The sequence below is a fragment of the Podarcis bocagei genome, assembly GCF_964188305.1.
Source record: "Podarcis bocagei genome assembly, chromosome: 2".
In the NCBI taxonomy this organism is placed as follows: Eukaryota; Metazoa; Chordata; class Lepidosauria; order Squamata; family Lacertidae; genus Podarcis; species Podarcis bocagei.
The window spans coordinates 13,664,679-13,683,827 of record NC_138126.1 but is presented as its reverse complement, the minus strand read 5'-3'; the positions used below and the strand labels follow the sequence as shown (position 1 = coordinate 13,683,827).

Here is a 19,149-nt window from a genome sequence, read left to right as displayed (position 1 = left end):
TACTTAAACTATACATAGAAGCCTGAAGCAATCTTAACAACATTACAAAATTTCGAATTTTTCTACCATCATAAAACACACACAAACACAAATATATTGCAACCACATTTATTTATTTTTGTGTTCACATTAACAGCATGATTCTCTGCAGGTTTACTCAGAAGTCCCAGTGTTCCCTACATGGGACCACAACCTAAGTTTCTCCTAAGGATTTTCCCCAGGAGTGAATACAAGATGTGGAGCAGCTCACTTCCATTTCTTGCCCTCCCAGCTGGAGCCAGGGCTCCGATTCCTTGGTCAGCTCCAGAGAAAAGGTAGGGCTCAGCACCCCCAAATACAGAAAATTATTAGCGTGCTGTCATGCTAACCACTTTGAATAGATGGTTATCTGAGGGCAAAGCAGGAGAGGAAAGCTGTGCAGAAGGAAAGGAGCTCCACACAACCAAAGCTTTGGGCAAAGAGCAGTGTCGACCAGTGAAAAATCATGCTGTGATGATGGTGTAGCTCCCCTGTAATAAAACATCAGAAACCCTTTACCCCCGCCTTCATTTTCTTGCTGTCTCTCCTATAAAGCATACGAATTTTTGTGTTTTTCTTTTCTTTTATTTACTTCCATATCTCAGGCTATGGACTCGTGGAAATAATAGTAAGGTGGTTACATGAAAACGCAAAATCCGTAGAAAATACAGAAAAATCTTAAGGTTGCTTCCACACCGTATATTTAAAGCACATTTTACGCACATGGTTCTCCCCCCCCCCCAAAAAAAAAAAAAACATAGGAGCTGTAGATTACCAATCACAGCTATAATTCCCAGCACCCTTAACAAACTACAGACCCCAGGGTTCTTCAGGGCCCTGAAACCTCAGGGGCATCTGGTCCTGCCATGTGAGGAACAGAGAAGCTGCTGTGTTGTCTTCTAGTTGTGGTTGGTCTGCATTTCCCATCAGCCTCAGCTAGCCCAATGGACATGGATGTTGGGAAGTGAAGTCCTGCAACCTTGAGGGCACTGGGTCCCCAAACTTCAACTCAGGGTGTTTGTGTCTCAGCAAGAGAACAGCCTGCCTGTATTGTATTGCATTGCAGTGGATGCAACTTGAACCCAGTGCAGTATAATAGTTAGAGCCCTAACATGGAGTCCTCACACACACCTGGTTCCTACCAAAGCCTCCTGCCCCTCTGCGCTTTTGTATTTTGCTTTAAAAAATAATCAGTAATACACAGGGTTGGCGGGGGGAGGTTGCTTGGTTTGGGAGGGAGTTGCCTGTTATTTCAGGGGGTGAATAGTGCCTGTTGTTTTTTTCTTAAGTACCATCAGTGTTGTATTGTTTGTTAACACCCTGGAAACTTTCGGAAATGTACAAAAATGTGCCAAGTAATTGCTGGAGATACAGAGATAATCCAGGAACTTTCTACCACATGTGGTGGTTATGTAAGAAAATACAGGTATTCTGGGGGAGTATTCACTCAGAACTGCAAAAAATGCTAAAGATCTCTTTTAATAAAAAACCAGAGGCCTATCTCCTGGGAGTTACAGGTTTGGATATTCCGCAAAAAATGAAGGGTATCTTTTTATACGCCACAGCGGCAGCAAGAGTTCTTATCGCAGCAAAATGGAAGAGTATTGAAATTCCCTCTATACATGAATGGATCCAAAAGCTGACAGAATATGCCGAATTAGACAGTCTTATCAGAAAAAATAAAGAATAAATCAAAACAGGAATTTGTCTCAAAATGGGAGGTTTTCAAAGAATATTTGAAATACAAATATAGAAGTTTAAACTCTGTTGCAGCATTCGAGGAACTTCAGTAATAGCTGCAAGTTAGACATAAGAGTTAAGCTATATTAAGAAAAAGCTAAATGCTGATAAAAGTGTGTATTGGCAATAACTAATATGAAATTGAAATAAGGAATAGACGGGAGGTCGGGCCTATTTTTTTTTAATGTGTTTTATTTGTGTCAAGTTTGCTGGTGTTCTGCCTGTTGTATTATTTGTTTACAGCATTTATTTTGGCAACACAAAGGCTCTTCAAGAGCAGCTTGCAAAAATCAGTACTTGCCATCTGAAAAGGCATGGCACAAAAGGAAGAAGAACTGGGAGGGAGAAGAGAGGAAACAAGCTCAAGGACAAGTCTGCAGTGGGTCTGGCTGTATTGCCTTTGCACCTGCATTGCAGAGGGGAGATCATTGCAAAGAGCAGGTGCCAGTCGAAGAAGGCCTGTTTCCATGTTGCCGCAAGATGGAATTCTGCAGGTTGCAACACATCTATTGGGGCCACCTCCAAAGAGCTTACTTGACTAATGAGTTCTGTGTGGGGCTGCCTCTTAGTCTTCTTCAAAAGTGGCAGTTAGGTGGTAAAGGGGAATGATCTGGCAGGCACATACAATGCGTGATCTGAAATAACTGCACAGGCTGCCAGCTTGTGACTAAGCCAGGTTAAAGGTTATGTTATTTGTTTATATGGAGCCCTAAACAACCTGGGACCAAGTTACAGTACAGTGGTACCTCGGGTTATATACGCTTCAGGTTACATACGCTTCAGGTTATAGACTCCGCTAACCCAGAAATAATACCTCGGGTTAAGAACTTTGCTTCAGGCTAAGAACAGAGACCGTGCTCCGGCGGCGCGGCAGCAGCAGGAGGCCCCATTAGCTAAAGTGGTGCTTCAGGTTAAGAACAGTTTCAAGTTAAGAACAGACCTCCAGAACGAATTAAGTACTTAACCCGAGGTACCACCGTATGTGCAGATGGGCTGCAGCTCAGTGGCTAGACAATACTGAGCTAGATAGACCAATTGACAGGCTTTGAATAATACAGCAGCTTCCTGTGTACTGGTATGTGAGAAACCTGCCTGCATGAATCTGACAAGCAGAAAGTGCATAGAGAAAAGTTTTCCTCCCTCTCAATACTAGAACTTGAAGGTTATCCAGGGAAGAAAATACTTCAAGCAGCACCTGTGGAACTCCCTGCCACAGGAGGCCATGACAACCACCAACTGGGATGGCTTGAAAAGAGGATTAGACAAATTCACAGGGGGCAAGGCTGGCTACCAGTCATGATGGCTATGCACAGTCCGAGGCAGTAAATATTTCTAAATATCAGTTACTAAGAACCATAGGAGGGGAGAAAGCTTTTGTGCTGCGATCCTGCTTGGGGGGTGGGGGTGGGTTTCCACAGAGATCTGGATCATGGGTGTATCCAGGATTTTTGTTAGGGAGGGCAGGCCTTTTGTTAGGGGGGCAGAACCTCAGTTTGCTATGTATTTTCATTGATTTTTATTGATTTAGGGGGCAGCTGCCCCTCCCTGCCATCCCTTGGCTATGCCCATGATCTGGACAGACCTTCTGAGAACAGGATGCTGGCCTATATGGCCGTTGGCTTGACCCAGCAGGCTCCCCTGATGTCCATCTGCTTTTAATCTGTCCACTTTTATATATAACACGCAAGCTGCCATTTCCAAAAACCAACAACAAAATGAAATACAAGGAAAGGGTTAAATGAACCGAGTTCTCCTTGGCAGAGAGGCCGCATGAATTTGAGAAGGGCAGATGTGAAGAAGGCAGCCGCTTTGTGTCCCTTCTCCTCCTTGCTTGGGAAGACTGGCTTTTGGGGTGCACGCGCGCACACCCCGCTTTATGAAGATCTGGGAAGCCCCCAAGGCATCAGCAGCAGCTGTGATGCAAAGACCCCCAGGAGAGGGTGAGTTTCAGGCAAGGCCCGGATCCAGAGGAAGAGCAGGAGAACCAGAAATAGCTGGGGAGAGGGAAGCAGCCGCGTTGCAAGCAGAAAAACCCGAGAGTCTGCGCTGGGGTTGGCAACTTCCAGCCTCTCGCCTGTGCCTTTTTGACCGCAGCCTTTGAGTGGTAGACCTGAGCTGTTGATAGCTCTGTGCCATGGCTTGCATCCATCACTTGCATCCCTGCTTAGGGAAGCTTTTAATGTTTAACAGACTATTGTATTTTAATATTTTGTTGGAAGCTGCCAAGAGTGTCTGGGGAAACCCAGCCACAATGGCTGGGTATAAATTATTATTATTATTATTATTATTATTATTATTATTATTATTATTATTATTACTACTTACTACTCCTCACCTTTGCAGATTCATGCAGCTGTTAATAGCACAAGAGTAGGACAGGTTTCTTTTTCCCTCGGCCAGCCTCACATACTCTGTGTTTTCCTATCATTTTGTTCTACCTTCCGTTGAAAATTATGTCCAGCATCTGAAGCAATGGGTCTCTGAATACCACTTTATGGGGAATCAGAAGTGGGGACAGCACTGTTGCGCTCGGATCCCGCTTGTAGATTTCGCATTGGGGGATCCGGTTCGCCACTGCAAGAGATGCTAGACCAGAGGACCAGACCCAACAGGGCTTTTCTGATGTTCCTAAAAAACTCTGCAAATACTAATAACTGGTGTCATTTTTTAAGCAAATCAATCCTGCAAATCTTCAGCAGCTGCTCAGAAGGTTTATCTGTCTTATAACAGCAAGGGGTGTATATTGTCCATTTGGTGATGGTCCCTAAAGACTGAACAGTAAAAGCAACTGATCTTCTTTTGGTCTCACATTTCTCTGCCTAAATAAAAAAAATTCCTTCCAGTAGCACCTTAAAGACCAACTAAGTTAGTTCTAGGTATGAGCTTTCGTGTGCATGCACACTTCTTCAGATATCTTGGTATCTGAAGAAGTGTGCATGCACACGAAAGCTCATACCTAGAACTAACTTAGTTGGTCTTTAAGGTGCTACTGGAAGGAATTTTTTTTTATTTTGACTATGGCAGACCAACACGGCTACCTATCTGTAACATTTCTCTGCCTATTTGTATTCAAATGACCATTTGAAAGAAAGAAGCCAGTGTGTTTCCTGGTTATTTGGAAACGCAGAATATTCCTATGGGTCATTTGGAATAAACCAGTGATTTTATACCCCCAAACAGTTTTGCCCTTGTAGCTAGCTATATATAAAAAATGTTTATTTGAACTATTTATAAGCCAGGGATGATGGGAATTGTACTCCAGCAGCATCTGAAGGCCACAGATTTCTCATCTCTTAGTCAGATCTAGGGGTGGGGTGGGGAATCAGTTCTGTTCACATTTAAAGGGGAATCTACTTAATTAGCAAAAGAAATAAAGAACCGAAAAACATCCCCACCCCCCCAAAAATCACATTTATCCTAAATTTTCAGTGCTGTTCTCCAGCCAGATAATGTGTACAAAATTGCATGTACTGGGGCAAACTGGTCAGAGTAATGCATATTTTTGTGATTGCTTTGCAAAAATGTTGGGAGAAATTGTGTTGGTGAGGATATGCATATAAAGAGGAATTTGCAGAAATCAAAGAACAAATCATGTGGAGAAACAAATTTAAGATTGGGGAAATTAGAATCTAAAACCGAGAAACCGGGTTAGACCTGGTTTGTGTTTGTTTTTTAATAAATTGCACACTTACTGACATTGCTCTGGATGTTTTCCAGTTTCGTGTGCAAAGCAAGGAAGCATGCCTGGAGTAAAAACAGAAAAGGAGGATCCAGCAGAGTTCGGACCAGGGGAGTCCCTGCAGAGGGACCTTCACATCATCCAGGTGGAGACCAATGGAGAGCTTTCTGGGGAAGCAGCCGCACACAGAATTAAGCAGGAGCCAGATGGAGGGCTGCAACAGTGCTGGGAAGCTCTGCAGGGTAAGTTCCCAAAGGATGTGGTCGCCTCTTGGCCAGGATGGGAAAATCCGCTGCCACCACGGCCTCACTTGGGGAAGACCCCTAAGGATTTTAAATATTCCATAAAGGAATTTGCAGGCGCCAAATGGTGGACTCGTGAAGAGTGGAGGGTTCAAACGTTGCCGGGTGTTAATGGAGGATCCCATGAAGTTGACCGGAGCCAGGATCTTTCTGGGAACCTAGCAGAGGAGGGCATTCTAGCTGGCTTGGAGGCCCAGCGCTTGCGTTTCCGGCAATTCTCCTATTGGGAGGCTGAGGGGCCTCAAGAGGCACTTGGACATCTCCGGGAACTTTGCTGTCAGTGGCTGGAGCCGGAGAGACACACCAAGGAGCAGATCCTGGAGATGGTGATCCTGGAGCAGTTCCTGATGATCCTCCCAGAAGAAATGCGGAGCTGGGTCAAGGAACGCGGGCCAGAGACCGGCAAGCAAGCGGTGGCTCTTGCAGAGGATTTCCTCCTGAGGTTGAAGTGGTCTGAGAACCACAAAGAGCAGGTGAGCAAACTGTTTCATCCTGAGGGTCACAACTTTCTCAGAAATTAAAAAGGTAAAGGGACCCCTGCCCGTACGGGCCAGTCGTGTCTGACTCTAGGGTTGTGCGCCCATCTCACTTAAGAGGCCGGGAGCCAGCGCTGTCCGGAGACACTTCTGGGTCACGTGGCCAGCGTGACAAAGCTGCTCTGGCGAGCCTGCACCAGCGCAGCACACGGAAACGCCATTTACCTTCCCGCTATAAAGCAGTACCTATTTATCTACTTGCACTTAGGGGTGCTTTCGAACTGCTAGGTGGGCAGGAGCTGGGACCGAAAGACGGGAGCTCACCCCGCTGTGGGGATTCGAACTGCCGACCATACGATCGGCAAGTCCTAGGCACTGAGGTTTTACATACAGCGCCACCCGCGTCCCTTCTCAGAAATTAGCCCTTAACAAAAAAGCGATACAATCTGCATTTGTGTCTGTGTAAAAATCAGTCTTTTAGTGTGGTGGCACCTACACATCGGAACTATTGCTATCCAGCGGACACCTTTGTTTTATTATGTTCTGCACCTACTAGAAAAGTTTTTGTTTAGACAAGCCTTCCTATATATCTAGGAAAGCATATGTGTTTCACGTTTATTGCTGGTTTTTCATTTTTTGGAACATTTTAATTGTTTTTACTAATAATTTTATTGTTCCTTTTTGTTTTTGGTAAACTGCTTTGAGGTTTTTTGCTTAAAGAGAGAGACAAAATCAAGCAGCGTATGAAATAAGTAAATAAAAAAATGAAAATATATTATTCACTGGCCTTCATTTCAGACACCATGTGGGCAGCATCTGTCAGAGACTGTCATGTTGAAGCTTTCCATGGAGGCTGTAGAAGAAGGCGATGGAGAGACCATGGTCCCAGGCAAGTATTTACTGAGCGTCCGAGGTGTTTGCGGTGTAGCAGGGGCTCCACATTCCTCCTAGTGTGAGAGCCAGTGTGGTGTAGTGGTTAAGAGCGGTAGACTTGTAATCTGGTGAACCAGGTTCGTGTCTCCACTCCTCCACATGCAGCTGCTGGGTGACCTTGGGCCAGTCACACTTCTCTGAAGTCTCTCAGCCCCACTCACCTCACAGAGTGTTTATTTTGGGGAGGAAGGGAAAGGAGGTTGTTAGCCGCTTTGAGACTCCTTCGGGTAGTGATAAAGCGGGATATCAAATCCAAACTCTTCTTCTCTTCTTCTTCCTATGTGAAGTTCAGAGTGCACCTAAAATCCGCACTCCTGCTTTGGAAACCGACATAGGGTATGATGTCAAGATTCCCGCCTCCCCCTTAAAAAATATGTTTTCCTCGGTTGGACCTGAATGAGGCAGTAGAAAGGCTATACCACTTCAGAGTTGTTGATGTGGAATCCTGTTTTTAAACACTTTTCTTCCTAACAAAGTCTTAAAACAGCTATACTGCTTCCCAGTTATTTTCCAGGCCCCCTTCAATAATAATAATAATAATAATAATAATAATAATAATAATAATAATAATAATAATAATAATAATAATAAATTTTATTTATAGTTATTTATATTTATAAATTTTATTTCAAGGTGTCAGCTTTGGCATTTAAAGCCCTAAATCAGGCTTCCTCAACTTCGGCCCTCCGGATGTTTTTGGCCATGATCCCTAGCTAGCAGGACCAGTGATCAGGGATGATAGGAATTGTAGCCTCAAAACATCAGAAGGGCCGAGGTTGAGGAAGCCTGCCCTAAATGTTTTGGGATCCAAATATTTGCAGAAGGCTTTCTTCCATATTGACCTCCCTATATGTATTATAGTCAGGGCTTTTTTTCAGTTGGAACTCAGTTCTAACCCCTCCTCAGTTGGGTGCCGTTGCCATTATAAGAGAACAAGGAGACATTAATGATGAGTTCCGGCACCTCTTTTTCTAGAAAAATAGCACTGATCATAGTGAATACCACTCATATTTGTCTGCACAATTTTTGTCCATGGCCTCGGATGAATATCCAGATTACAGGAACTTCTACTCCCTTTTCCATTTTTGATGGAATTATCTGACACCCCTGATGAAATGTATAGGGTTGTTTGTGATTTTAGTCGACATCTATGTTCTTGTTTAAATGAGTGGTCAACTTGTCCTCTTAATTATGATGCGTAGATCAGTTCTTACTCCACTTTGTGTCCTTCGTGTGACCGATTTAACAGGTGTCTTGTTTTCTTCCAGCTGTTGACTGGCAAGTGAAGGTGAAAGAGGAGCCCAAGGACGAAGAGACTCTTCTGCCACAAGGACCCAAGAAAGCAGATGTCCCCACAGGATCATGGGAAAACACCAAAGGGAAAAGTCCCCAGGATCCTGAAATGGAACTGATGCCCAGAGGTTTGCAGGTTCAAGAAAATCACATTGAAAACCAACCATGGAAGACAGCAGAGCTATCCTTTCTCCATGAGGGTACTCACACAGGCTCACACAAGAGGGCCTTCCAGGACGGACTGCTCCGGTGTAAAAGAAAGAAGGCGGGTGTGGATGGCGGGAAGAACTTGTTCCCGAGCTCTGATGTCCTCAAGAAGCAGAGACTGCCAACGGCAGAAAAGGCATACAAATCCTCAGAATGGGGCAAGAGCCTCAAGTTGAGGCTGCACCTCAATATGCCTGAGAGGAAACGCATGGGAGGGAAACCCTCCATCTGGTCGGACTTTGGGAAAAGGTTCCCTCAGCCTTACGATGCTCCTCAGCCCCGGGAAATCCAGACAAGAGCGAACCAACACGTATGTTCGGAGTGCGGGAGGACCTTCAGCAGGCAATCCCACCTCCTCATACACCAGCGCATGCACACAGGAGAGAAACCGTATACATGTTCGGAGTGTGGGAAGAGCTTCAGCTACAGCTCGGTCCTTACAGAACACGAGAGAATCCACACAGGGGAGAAGCCCTACGAGTGCTCGGACTGCGGGCAGACCTTCAGCCGCAGGTCGTACCTCATTCAGCACGAGAGAACCCACACGGGGGTGAAGCCCTACGAATGCTCCGAGTGTCAGAAATGTTTCACGCGGCGCAGCGGCCTTCTTCGACATCAGAAGCTGCACGTGGAAAGGAAGCCAAGCTGAAGCCGTGTCTTTTTAAGAATCTTCCATTTCCTTTAACTATGCATTAAAGATAATATTGTTGAGTGTTCTAGGTGGCCACAGGAGAATTGGATGAATAAATATTAACTGTAGGTTGTACAAGGTTGTTGTTTTTCTTGTTGGGGGGGGGAGATGTCTTCTGTAAGAATGTAAGAATCATCTTGCTAGATCATACCAAGGTTTAGTTTGTTTGTTTATTTTCAGTGCTTCCCACAAAGAGTGCAAAGCAGCCACAGTCCGTTTCGGGGGCCTAATCCTGCCCACCTGTCGGTTGAATCCAGCCCCTGTGGCAGTTTATTTTCTCGGGTAAAATCCTTAAAAAACCTCAACAACGTCAACCCTAAAAAGAGCTCAACAACATCAATCCTAAAACTTCAATCACAGCCCTTCACTTCATCAAATCTAGCCCTCTTTGAAAAAAGTTTGGACAGCACTGCCCTAAATAGATACTTTTTGTAGAATACAACTAGCAGAGTATTCCAGCAATTCCACAAAGGAAGAAAACAATTGACTATGTGCACAGGTAAGATAAAGAGACAAAAGATATAACAAAAAATAATGAAAGAAATTGTGCAAAAGAGGCAATACGACAATATTCCAAGATAATACATTAGCAGTTCAAAAACTCATACTGTAATCAAAAACATTTCATTCTCACAACAGTCCTGTGAGGAATGTTAGACTGTGAGACAGCGACTGGCCGAGGGTAACCCAGTCAATTTCATGACTTGAGTGGGAATTTGAATCCTGGTCATCCTGGTCCTAGCCCACACACTGACCACTATACCACATCTTTTAAAGTAGATATTTTCCCCAAACACAGCCTATTCCCTGGCCTTCCCTCTCAATTTTCTGGAAAAAAAATATTGTACATTGAGCCAGCCCTTCCCTTGGGGATGATACTGATCAGTTTCCCATAGAAGAAAATGGAGAAATTCAGGATTTTAGCAGAAGTGTGCAATGGGTAAAAACACATGAAAGGTGTAGACAGGACAAGAGTTCATGCTCCTAATTCTTAATTTTGTGTAACATTTTAATGCTATCATTGTTGAATTTTTAACTTTTAAAAGCACAGCTGGTCTGCATGATAGTCACTGGAGCCCACAGCCAACTGGGCATGGCTGAGGCTGTGCAATTCATGCGTTCTCAACTAAGTATGTGGCATGTCGCCCCTTTGAGAGAGGCACTGATGACCCAGGAGGCCATTTCTTGGTGAGATAACACAGGGGATGTCTGATCCATCAACCTCTGTATTATGGCATGACTCATTAGCCTGTTTTTCACCCAGCAAGATCTGTTCTTCAAAACCTGAACTCTACGTCCATACAAAGGTGGGATCTAATACCAGAATGAATTAAGTTCTTAACCTGTACCACTGTAAATAACAGCAATCAAGATCTTGAACTCATCACCCACGATACCCAGAGTCTTCCCTTTTCCCTTCTTAGAGGGCGCAGCTGAACACACCCCTTGGCAAAAAGGAAGAGAGAGCAGGAAGTTGCCTTCTCAGAGGCTTAAACTCAGGACCTTCAGATTATGAAACTGACCGACTGCTTCATGTGCTAAGAAGCAGGCAGGCAGTGGCATCTCCTCCCCACTGGGGATGTGGGTAGGGCAGCTCATGGCAGGTCTGCTCACAAGAGGCAGGGCCAGGTGGTTATAGGAGGTGGAGACAATGTTGTTGTTCTCTCATCTCTGGGTTATTTGTGGTGCCTGCCTGGTGTTTTTACATAAGTAGAATGTGTGCTTTTATTTAAAATGCATTTCTGGGTTATTTGTGGGGCATAGGAATTTGTTCATCCCCCCCCCCCCGAAATATAGTCCAGCCCACCACATGGTCTGAGGGACAGTGGACCGGCCCACAGCTGAAAAAGGTTGCTGACCCCTGCATTAGACAGCACACAAAAGAAAGCGGTGAGAGGCATTTGCTTCCTGCTACTGGCTGGAATGCTCTGTGTTAAACAGTTCCAGATTCTGCAGTCCTCTGTTCTCTTCCAGCAACAGACTTAGAGCTAACTGCCTTCTCTCCAGACAAAATAAAAAAATTCCTTCCAGTAGCACCTTAAAGACCAACTAAGTCTCCAGACAGTGATGGTTCTGTGGAAGGCGGCCAGCAAAGAAGTATTTTCCTTCAAGAGGCCAAATCCTCAGCCTCTGCCGTGCCTCGTTGGAGCAACTCCATGCAGTATCTTTGCGACCCCCATTTAGTGTGCCAATGGTACAGAGGCATTTTGTGAGGTTGCCAATCTTGTCTTCAAGTTCTACACTTTATTCTGACTCTTACTTTTTCCAGGGGTCAAGACAGCAGAACTAAGTAAAAGTTTCCATCCTGAAATCCTGCATCCCATGGGGAAAAGGGCCGACGAGGGTGGGATTCGAACCCACGCGTGCAGAGCACAATGGATTAGCAGTCCATCGCCTTCACCACTCGGCCACCTCGTCTATGAATCCTGCCCGCAGCCGTCCCTGGGTGGGCTCGAACCACCATCCTTCTGGTTAACAGCCAGACGCGCTAACCCATTGCGCCACAGAGACCTGGGCAGCTTTCCTCCTTTCATCTGAGGTTTTGTGGATGGAGGTGTTCATAAGACAGGCGAGCAGAGCTGGGAAATGACACTGAGCCATCTGAAATAGCCTCCCACCACCAGCAGGTGCTTTTAACTTGTCAGTGAGAAATGATGAGCCAGTATTGCTTCAGACCCTCCATCTCTTCCCTATCTTCCAGGGATGTCTCTGATTTAGAGAATGTCCTGGTTTTCCTTAGGATGTTCCTATTTTCACTGGAGAAATGTTGGAGGGTATAGAGTTATCCAACCCCTGAGCTGTCTAAAGGCAATCCTGTATAGAGAAGTTTTTGTTTTATGTTTTATGATGTTTTTATTTATGTTGGGGCAACCCAGTCACATCTGTGGCATATAAATAGTAAAATTACCATTATGGAATGGGACATCCCTATTACCATCAGAGAAATGTTGGAGGGTATGCTGCTTTCCACAGACGAAATAGGGCCTTGTGAACAACCGTATAAGTGCAGAGACATTATGGGAGGCTGCTAACTTCATTTCCTGGGCCTCCATCTGCACTAGACATTTAAAGCAGTAACATACCATTTTAAACAGTCGTGGCTTTCCTCAAAGAACCCTGGAAACTGTGGTTTGCTAAACAGAGCTGTAACAAGGGGCAGGCTGGCTTGTTTTTGGTTTTCCCCCAGTGAAGCCTCCAGAGGGGTGCCATTGATGCTCCCAGCCTCTTTGTGTGCAAATGCACATGGGTTTTTTATACCAAACTGGGTCTTTGGCCCGGTTGAAATAAAGCCTAGTTTCACCCCTGTGCAGAGAGTTCTTCAGGGACTCCTGTCCTCCTCACAGAGCTACAATTTGCAGAGTGGTTTAACCAGTGCATTTTTCTGGGGGGATGCATACCCTAAACATTTTGTGAATCTAAGTTTGGCCTCATTGAGGGACAGTATTTCAATATGAGTAGGAAAATGAGAGTACTGTACCCCTAAACATTTTTTTTAGAAAAAAGCACTGGGTTTAACAGTTTATTCCTCTTCCCAGGGGACTCTGAGAATTGTAGCTCTTTGGTGGGGGTTATGTGTGTGCAAATTGATCAATTACTCAAAGGGCAATTGAAATTTGTTAAAACTGTTATGAATTGTATTTTCTTCCTCTCTTCATTTTCTAACTTCCCCTGGTATAGAAGCTTTCTTTGTCCATATCTCTCTTTTTTTGCATGTATATATCTTTATCTGCAGTACATATCGATCACAAACAGTGATTAATACACAACTGATTTCTTGTTCATTTCATTGTCTGGGGTTTTGTTTTCAGTCTGGCTGCTGGAAAATAAAAGGCATGTTTCTGCCCGGTTTCGATCCGGGGACCTTTTGCGTGTTAGGCAAATGTGATAGCCACTACACTACAGAAACCCAAGGGCAAAGGCTCCCCCATGCCAGCTTGCCCATATCTCAGTGGCCTTTGATAGCTCGGCTGGTAAAGCAGAGGACTGTAGGTGTGCAAGTCAAGGCATCCTTGCATCAAATTCAGCTCCCTTTCTGCTTTCTCAGCTGAGCATCTTTGCCTGCACCCAAACTCAGATTCCCCGATACAAGGTTTAAAAATTATTCAGAATGCTGATAAACAGGTAAGGTGATTTGTGGAAAGTGAGCATGGGTTGAGGATTTTAGTTAGTGCTATTTCTCTGTTTTAAATAACTGATTAAAAATATTTAAACTAAAAAAAGAAAGGATTCTCCGACTGGGAATCAAACCCAGTTTGGGGTGGTGATGAGAGTGCCAAATCCTAACCACTAAACCACCAGGTAGTACGACAGGACGGAGGTGTCTGCAGACAGGTGTCTTCCTTAGCGCATCACTCAGTGTGACCCAATGTGCATTGCAGGGGTTGGACTAGATGACCCTTGGGGTACCTTCCAACTCTACTATTCTATGATTCTGTGACCTATTTAAAAGGAGCCAGAGTCCGGCTAGTGCTCCTTCTTCCTGGCAAAAGGATTCCCTGACCGGGAATTGAACCCGGGCCGTGGCGGTGAAAGCGCCAAATCCTGACCACTAGACCATCAGGGACAGTTGAAACTAGCACCACCTCCCTGACTTTTCATTCCTTCACTCAATGGGCTTTGTTTGTTTATTTGTTTTAAAGACAGTTTTGCTCCGCCCAAGCACATGGGCTTATCTGAGACACCAAGACACATCCTCTCCCACCCAAAGCATCACTCCTGTCCTTGAATTCACAAGATAAAACACTCGGAGCTCTTGCTCAGAAACATAGCTATCAACTTTTCCCTTTTCTTGCAAGGAATCCTATTCGGAATAAGGGAATTTCCCTTAAAAAAAGGGAAACGTTGACAGCTATGCTCAGAAAACAAGAGGGGGCACACACCCTTTGCAAAAACAAAGAGATCTGCAAGCTGCCTTCTCTGAGGCTCGAACTCAGGACCTTCAGATTATGAGACTGACGCGCTGCCTACTGCGCTAAGAAGGCTGCACAGAAATACGCCTGAGCACATTTTCAACAGAAACCCATGTCAGGTGTGGCCACAAGACAAAACCTCTGCAAGAGCATTACCTCCATGAGGGGAGAGGAAACACTTTCCCTTGCAGCATGTGGGGACTTTACAATGTACAGAAAAGGCCGGTCAGAGAGGTGGCATGCTAGATTATAAAATTATGCATGGCATGGAGAAAGTGGAGGGAGAAAAATTCTCCTCTTGTAACCCTAGAACTCGTGAGCATGCAGTGAAGCTGAATTTCAAAAGATTCAGGGCAAGAAAGAAAAGTATTTCTTCACGCACCACATTTAAAACAATGGAACTCATTCCCGCAGGAAGCAGTGATGGCCACTGAACTGGATAGCTTTGAAGAAGGATTAGACAAATTCAGGGTGGACTGTTCAAGGCTGGTAGACCATTGTGAGAAGAGGATGCTAGACTAGGTGGGTCATGGGCCTGATCCAGGAGTGTTCCCCTTATGTTTTTATGCTCCCTGTTTGGAAATCTATCCCCTGCCAGTGTGGTGAGACTTGCCAAATCACTAGACCAGCCAGGTCTGGACCAGGGTGTTGCCGTTCCACTTCTTGATGGGCCTGTTATCTAAATTCAAGGGCTCACCTAGGCTTCCATTGGCGCCCGGCGAGACAGCTTGTTGTTGTTTAGTTGTTTAGTCGTGTCCGACTCTTCGTGACCCCATGGACCAGAGCACGCCTCCTCACTTTCTGCCATCAATGTTGTGTCATCTGCATATCTGAAGTTGTTGGTATTTCTTCCGGCAATCTTAATTCCGGCTAGGGATTCATCCAGCCCAGCCTTTCGCATCATGACAGCACACATTAATGGCAACTAACTGTTCTGTGTCCAGCAAACAACGCAGTACTTCTTTGGAAAGAAAATTACCTCCTCACGAGCAGTGCGAGTAGTGATGGGGTATCATATGAAGTCGCCAGTCCTGTGACCTGGATTTGTGCATGTCTTCCTCTCTTTTTCACCCCTTGGAGAGGTGGGGGCAGCACAGCTATGCAAAGGTTTCGATGCCAGGGCGCCTGGCCACTGAGGAAAAGGTCCAGCCACCTCCTCTTGCAACTTGGGAGTCTTGTTTCTGGGAGAAACTAGAATGGTGCTTGCTTTTTGCCCTGGGCAGCCAAAGTAGCTCAGCTGGGAGAGTGTTAGACTGAAGATCTAAAGGTCCCTGGTTCAACCCCAGGCTTTGGCAAAGCTTTGTGGGCTGCATTCCTTTTGCATAGTCCATTCACTCCCTTTGATGGGCATTACACCAAAGGACGCTCCCCTTGCTATGTGGAAAACTGTGGGAAAAGGGAGCTCTCCTTTGAGCCTGGGACGGTGGGATGCTGATCTGTTGTGCTTTGCTCACATGGGCCATTCTATACAAGATCTCAAAGTAGCTGTCTTATTACAAAAGAACTTCAGAAATAGACTGGAAAGAGAAGTTGCTGAATTGCAACTTATTACCAAACTTAAAACCATGGATAAACCTGGTCTGAGTAGAGACATTGGATTTTTATCTCGTTATACATATAAAGCTATTTTTAGCCATCTCATCCCTTGCTTTTTCCTGTAAGACCAATTGCAGTTGTTAACAGTCGTCAACAGGTTTACCACACCGATCAGCCAATCACCCATTCACACCACCCTTCTGAGTAATACCCCTCCCCACCCTCTCACTATATATAAGGGCCTGGTGACTTCTGTTTCAGTGTATCTGAAGAAGTGTGCATGCACACAAAAGCTCATACCAATAACAAACTTAGTTGGTCTCTAAGGTGCTACTGATCACCGAAGAACTGATGCTTTTGAATTATGGTGCTGGAGGAAACTCTTGAGAGTCCCATGGACTGCAAGAAGATCAAACCTCTCCATTCTTAAGGAAATCAGCCCTGAGTGCTCACTGGAAGGACGGATCCTGAAGCTGAGGCTCCAATACTTTGGCCAACTCATGAGAAGAGAAGACTCCCTGGAAAAGATCCTGATGTTGGGAAAGATGGAGGGCACAAGGAGAAGGGGACGACAGAGGACGAGATGGTTGGACGGTGTTCTCAAAGCTACCAGCATGAGTTTGACCAAACTGCGGGAGGCAGTGGAAGACAGGAGTGCCTGGCATGCTCTGGTCCATGGGGTCACGAAGAGTCGGACACGACTAAGCGACTAAACAACAACAACAACAACAACAACAAAGGTGATACCGGAAGGAATTTTTTTGTTTTTCCACTCAAGTCACTGTTACAACAATCAAGATCCCCATCTCACCACCCGTTTCATCCAGAGTCTTCCCTTTCCCATTCTCAGAAAACACAGCTGAATACAGTGGTACCTTGGTTCTCAAACTTCATCTGTTTCGGAAGTCCGTTCCAAAACCAAAGCATTCCAAAACGAAGGCGCGCTTTCCCATAGAAAGTAATGCAAAATGGATTAATCCGTTCCAGACTTTAAAAAAACCCCAAAACAGCAATTTAACATGAATTTTACTATCTAACGAGACCACTGATCCATAAAATGAAAGCAATAAACAATGTACTGCAGTCACACAATCAATCAGTAGCTGAACTGGGTTCCATACAGTCACAAAAACAAAACAAAAAACCCCACAAAAACGCAAAATAAATAGCAAAAACAGACAGACCTCAGCGTAACACTCAAAACGGAAGTGTGGCACTCAAAACGGAAGCATAACATTCAAAACAGAGCATGTTCAGCTTCTGAAAAAAGTTCGCAAACCAGAACATTTACTTCCAGGTTTGCAGTGTTTGAGTTCAAAGTTGTTACCAAGGTGTTTGAGAACCAAGGTACCACTGTACACTCTTGGCAAAAGTGAGAGAGTGCAAGTTGCCTTCTCTGTGGCTCAAGGAGGGGGCAGACATTGGTGTCTCCTTCCCATTGTGGCAGCTCATGACAGGTCTGGTCAGAGGAGGAACAGCAAATACATTTTGGTTTTGGCTCTGCCCTCCTTCCTTGCAAAGATACACACCACACTATGGCCACTGATCTTTGCACTGTGGCAAGACATTCTCCTTGGGAGAACACAGAAAATGCAGTCTTCAGGAACAGTTCATTCATCTCGGAAAGCCCAATGCAATGCAAGTTTACTCCAGAAAGCCCTGGAGATTTAACCATTGCCATTTTCTTGTGGAGCAGGGTACTGGCATCCCCTCTTGCCTCTTCTGAGCCTCGTTTCACAGATGGTCGGGTTGCACTTGTTCCCCCCGAGAAGCTGAATTATGTCAGCTGGGAGAACATTAGACTGAAGATCTCAAGGTACCTGGTTCAGTCCTGGGCTTGGGCAAGACCTGCGAGTCAAGATCCTTTTGCCAAGTTGCCTCTCTTTGGCTGGCGATGCCAAAAAGGACATTTCCTTTGCTGCAAAGACCCCTAGACCCATGAAGTCCCAGCAAAAAAAGGAACCCACTATAAGCTGGCATTGGATGCTTTGAACTGCACCTGACAGATTTCCACTATCCCAGGGGAATTATCGAAGGGCATCATGTTTCTGGCACTGACCCGCTCAGCTTCAAGAACAGAAAATAGTTGCGAGAATTAAAATGATAGGTACTAGCAGCCCGGGAGAAAAAATAAACCCACCTGATGCTGAAAAGACCCTATTTGGTGGATCATAATGTATTTGGGGTGGGGCTGAGGAACACAAAGTCCCATGAGAAAGATATAGGGCAGTCACAGCCTTCCGGAAACTGGACTGCAGCTCTCATCAACCCTGACCCCTGGCCATGCTGGATGGGGCAGATGGGAGTTGGAGTCCGGCATCATCCAGAGGAAGCCATGTTTGCTACCCCAACAGACAGAGCCCGACTTGTTAAATAAGGAATGTTAATGCAGCAGATGGTGACAGCAGTCACGAAATTAAAAGACGCCTGCTCCTTGGGAGAAAGGCGATGGCAAACCTAGACAACATCTTAAAAAGCAGAGACATCACCTTGCCAACAAAGGTCCGTATAGTAAAAGCCATGGTTTTCCCAGTAGTGATGTATGGAAGTGAGAGCTGGACCATAAAGAAGGCTGATCGCCAAAGAATTGACGCTTTTGAATTCTGGTGCTGGAGGAGACTCTTGAGAGTCCCATGGACTGCAAGAAGATCAAACCTATCCATTCTGAAGGAAATCAGCCCTGAGCGCTCACTGGAAGGACAGATCATGAAACTGAGGCTCCAATACTTTGGCCACCTCATGAGAAGAGAAGACTCCCTGGAAAAGACCCTGATGTTGGGAAAGATGGAGGGCACAAGGAGAAGGGGACGACAGAGGATGAGATGGCTGGATGGTGTTCTTGAAGCTACCAGCATGAGTCTGATCAAACTGCGGGAGGCAGTGGAGGACAGAAGTGCCTGGCGTGCTCTGGTCCCTGGGGTCACGAAGAGTCGGACACGACTAAACGACTAAACAACAACAATGCAGCAACCCTAAACACATTTAACTGGGCAAAAGCCCCACTGAATTAAACAAGTAAGCGTCAAGATAGAAAAGCTGTATTTGCAGAGGGGGGTTTGAAGTTTGTGGCCGATTCAAGTTATTTGCGTTTTCTTCCTGTCTGAGTTCTCCAGAGCAAGGAGCTTTCCTGCCTGATGTGGCTGAAGGGGTTAATTTCTAGACATCTATTAATTCAATAATGTGCATATTTGAATAGCTGCGGAAGGTCTTGTGAGGAGAGGAAGGTGGGGAAACGAAAACAGGATTGAAGGTGATGGAGGCTGAACCTTTTTGAAGAAAAGATTTTTATTCAGACTGATCAAGTGTTACTGTTTCCTTAAGAACTCACCTGCAGAATAAATTCTGGAAAGGGAAAACACAACAA

General features: G+C 45.2%; 1 protein-coding gene across 1 annotated transcript; it reads left to right on the top strand.

Moving 5' to 3' along the window:
• The first annotated feature begins 3,226 nt into the window (after positions 1-3,226).
• Positions 3,227-9,417, top strand: LOC308579614 (uncharacterized protein). The gene is made up of 5 exons (XM_081180586.1): positions 3,227-3,698; positions 5,476-6,212; positions 7,014-7,165; positions 8,055-8,058; positions 8,395-9,417. The coding sequence occupies exons 1-5, from the start codon at positions 3,635-3,637 to the stop codon at positions 9,295-9,297; spliced, it is 1,860 nt and encodes a 619-aa protein (XP_081036712.1). The 5' UTR covers positions 3,227-3,634; the 3' UTR covers positions 9,298-9,417.
• Positions 9,418-19,149: the final 9,732 nt, after the last annotated feature.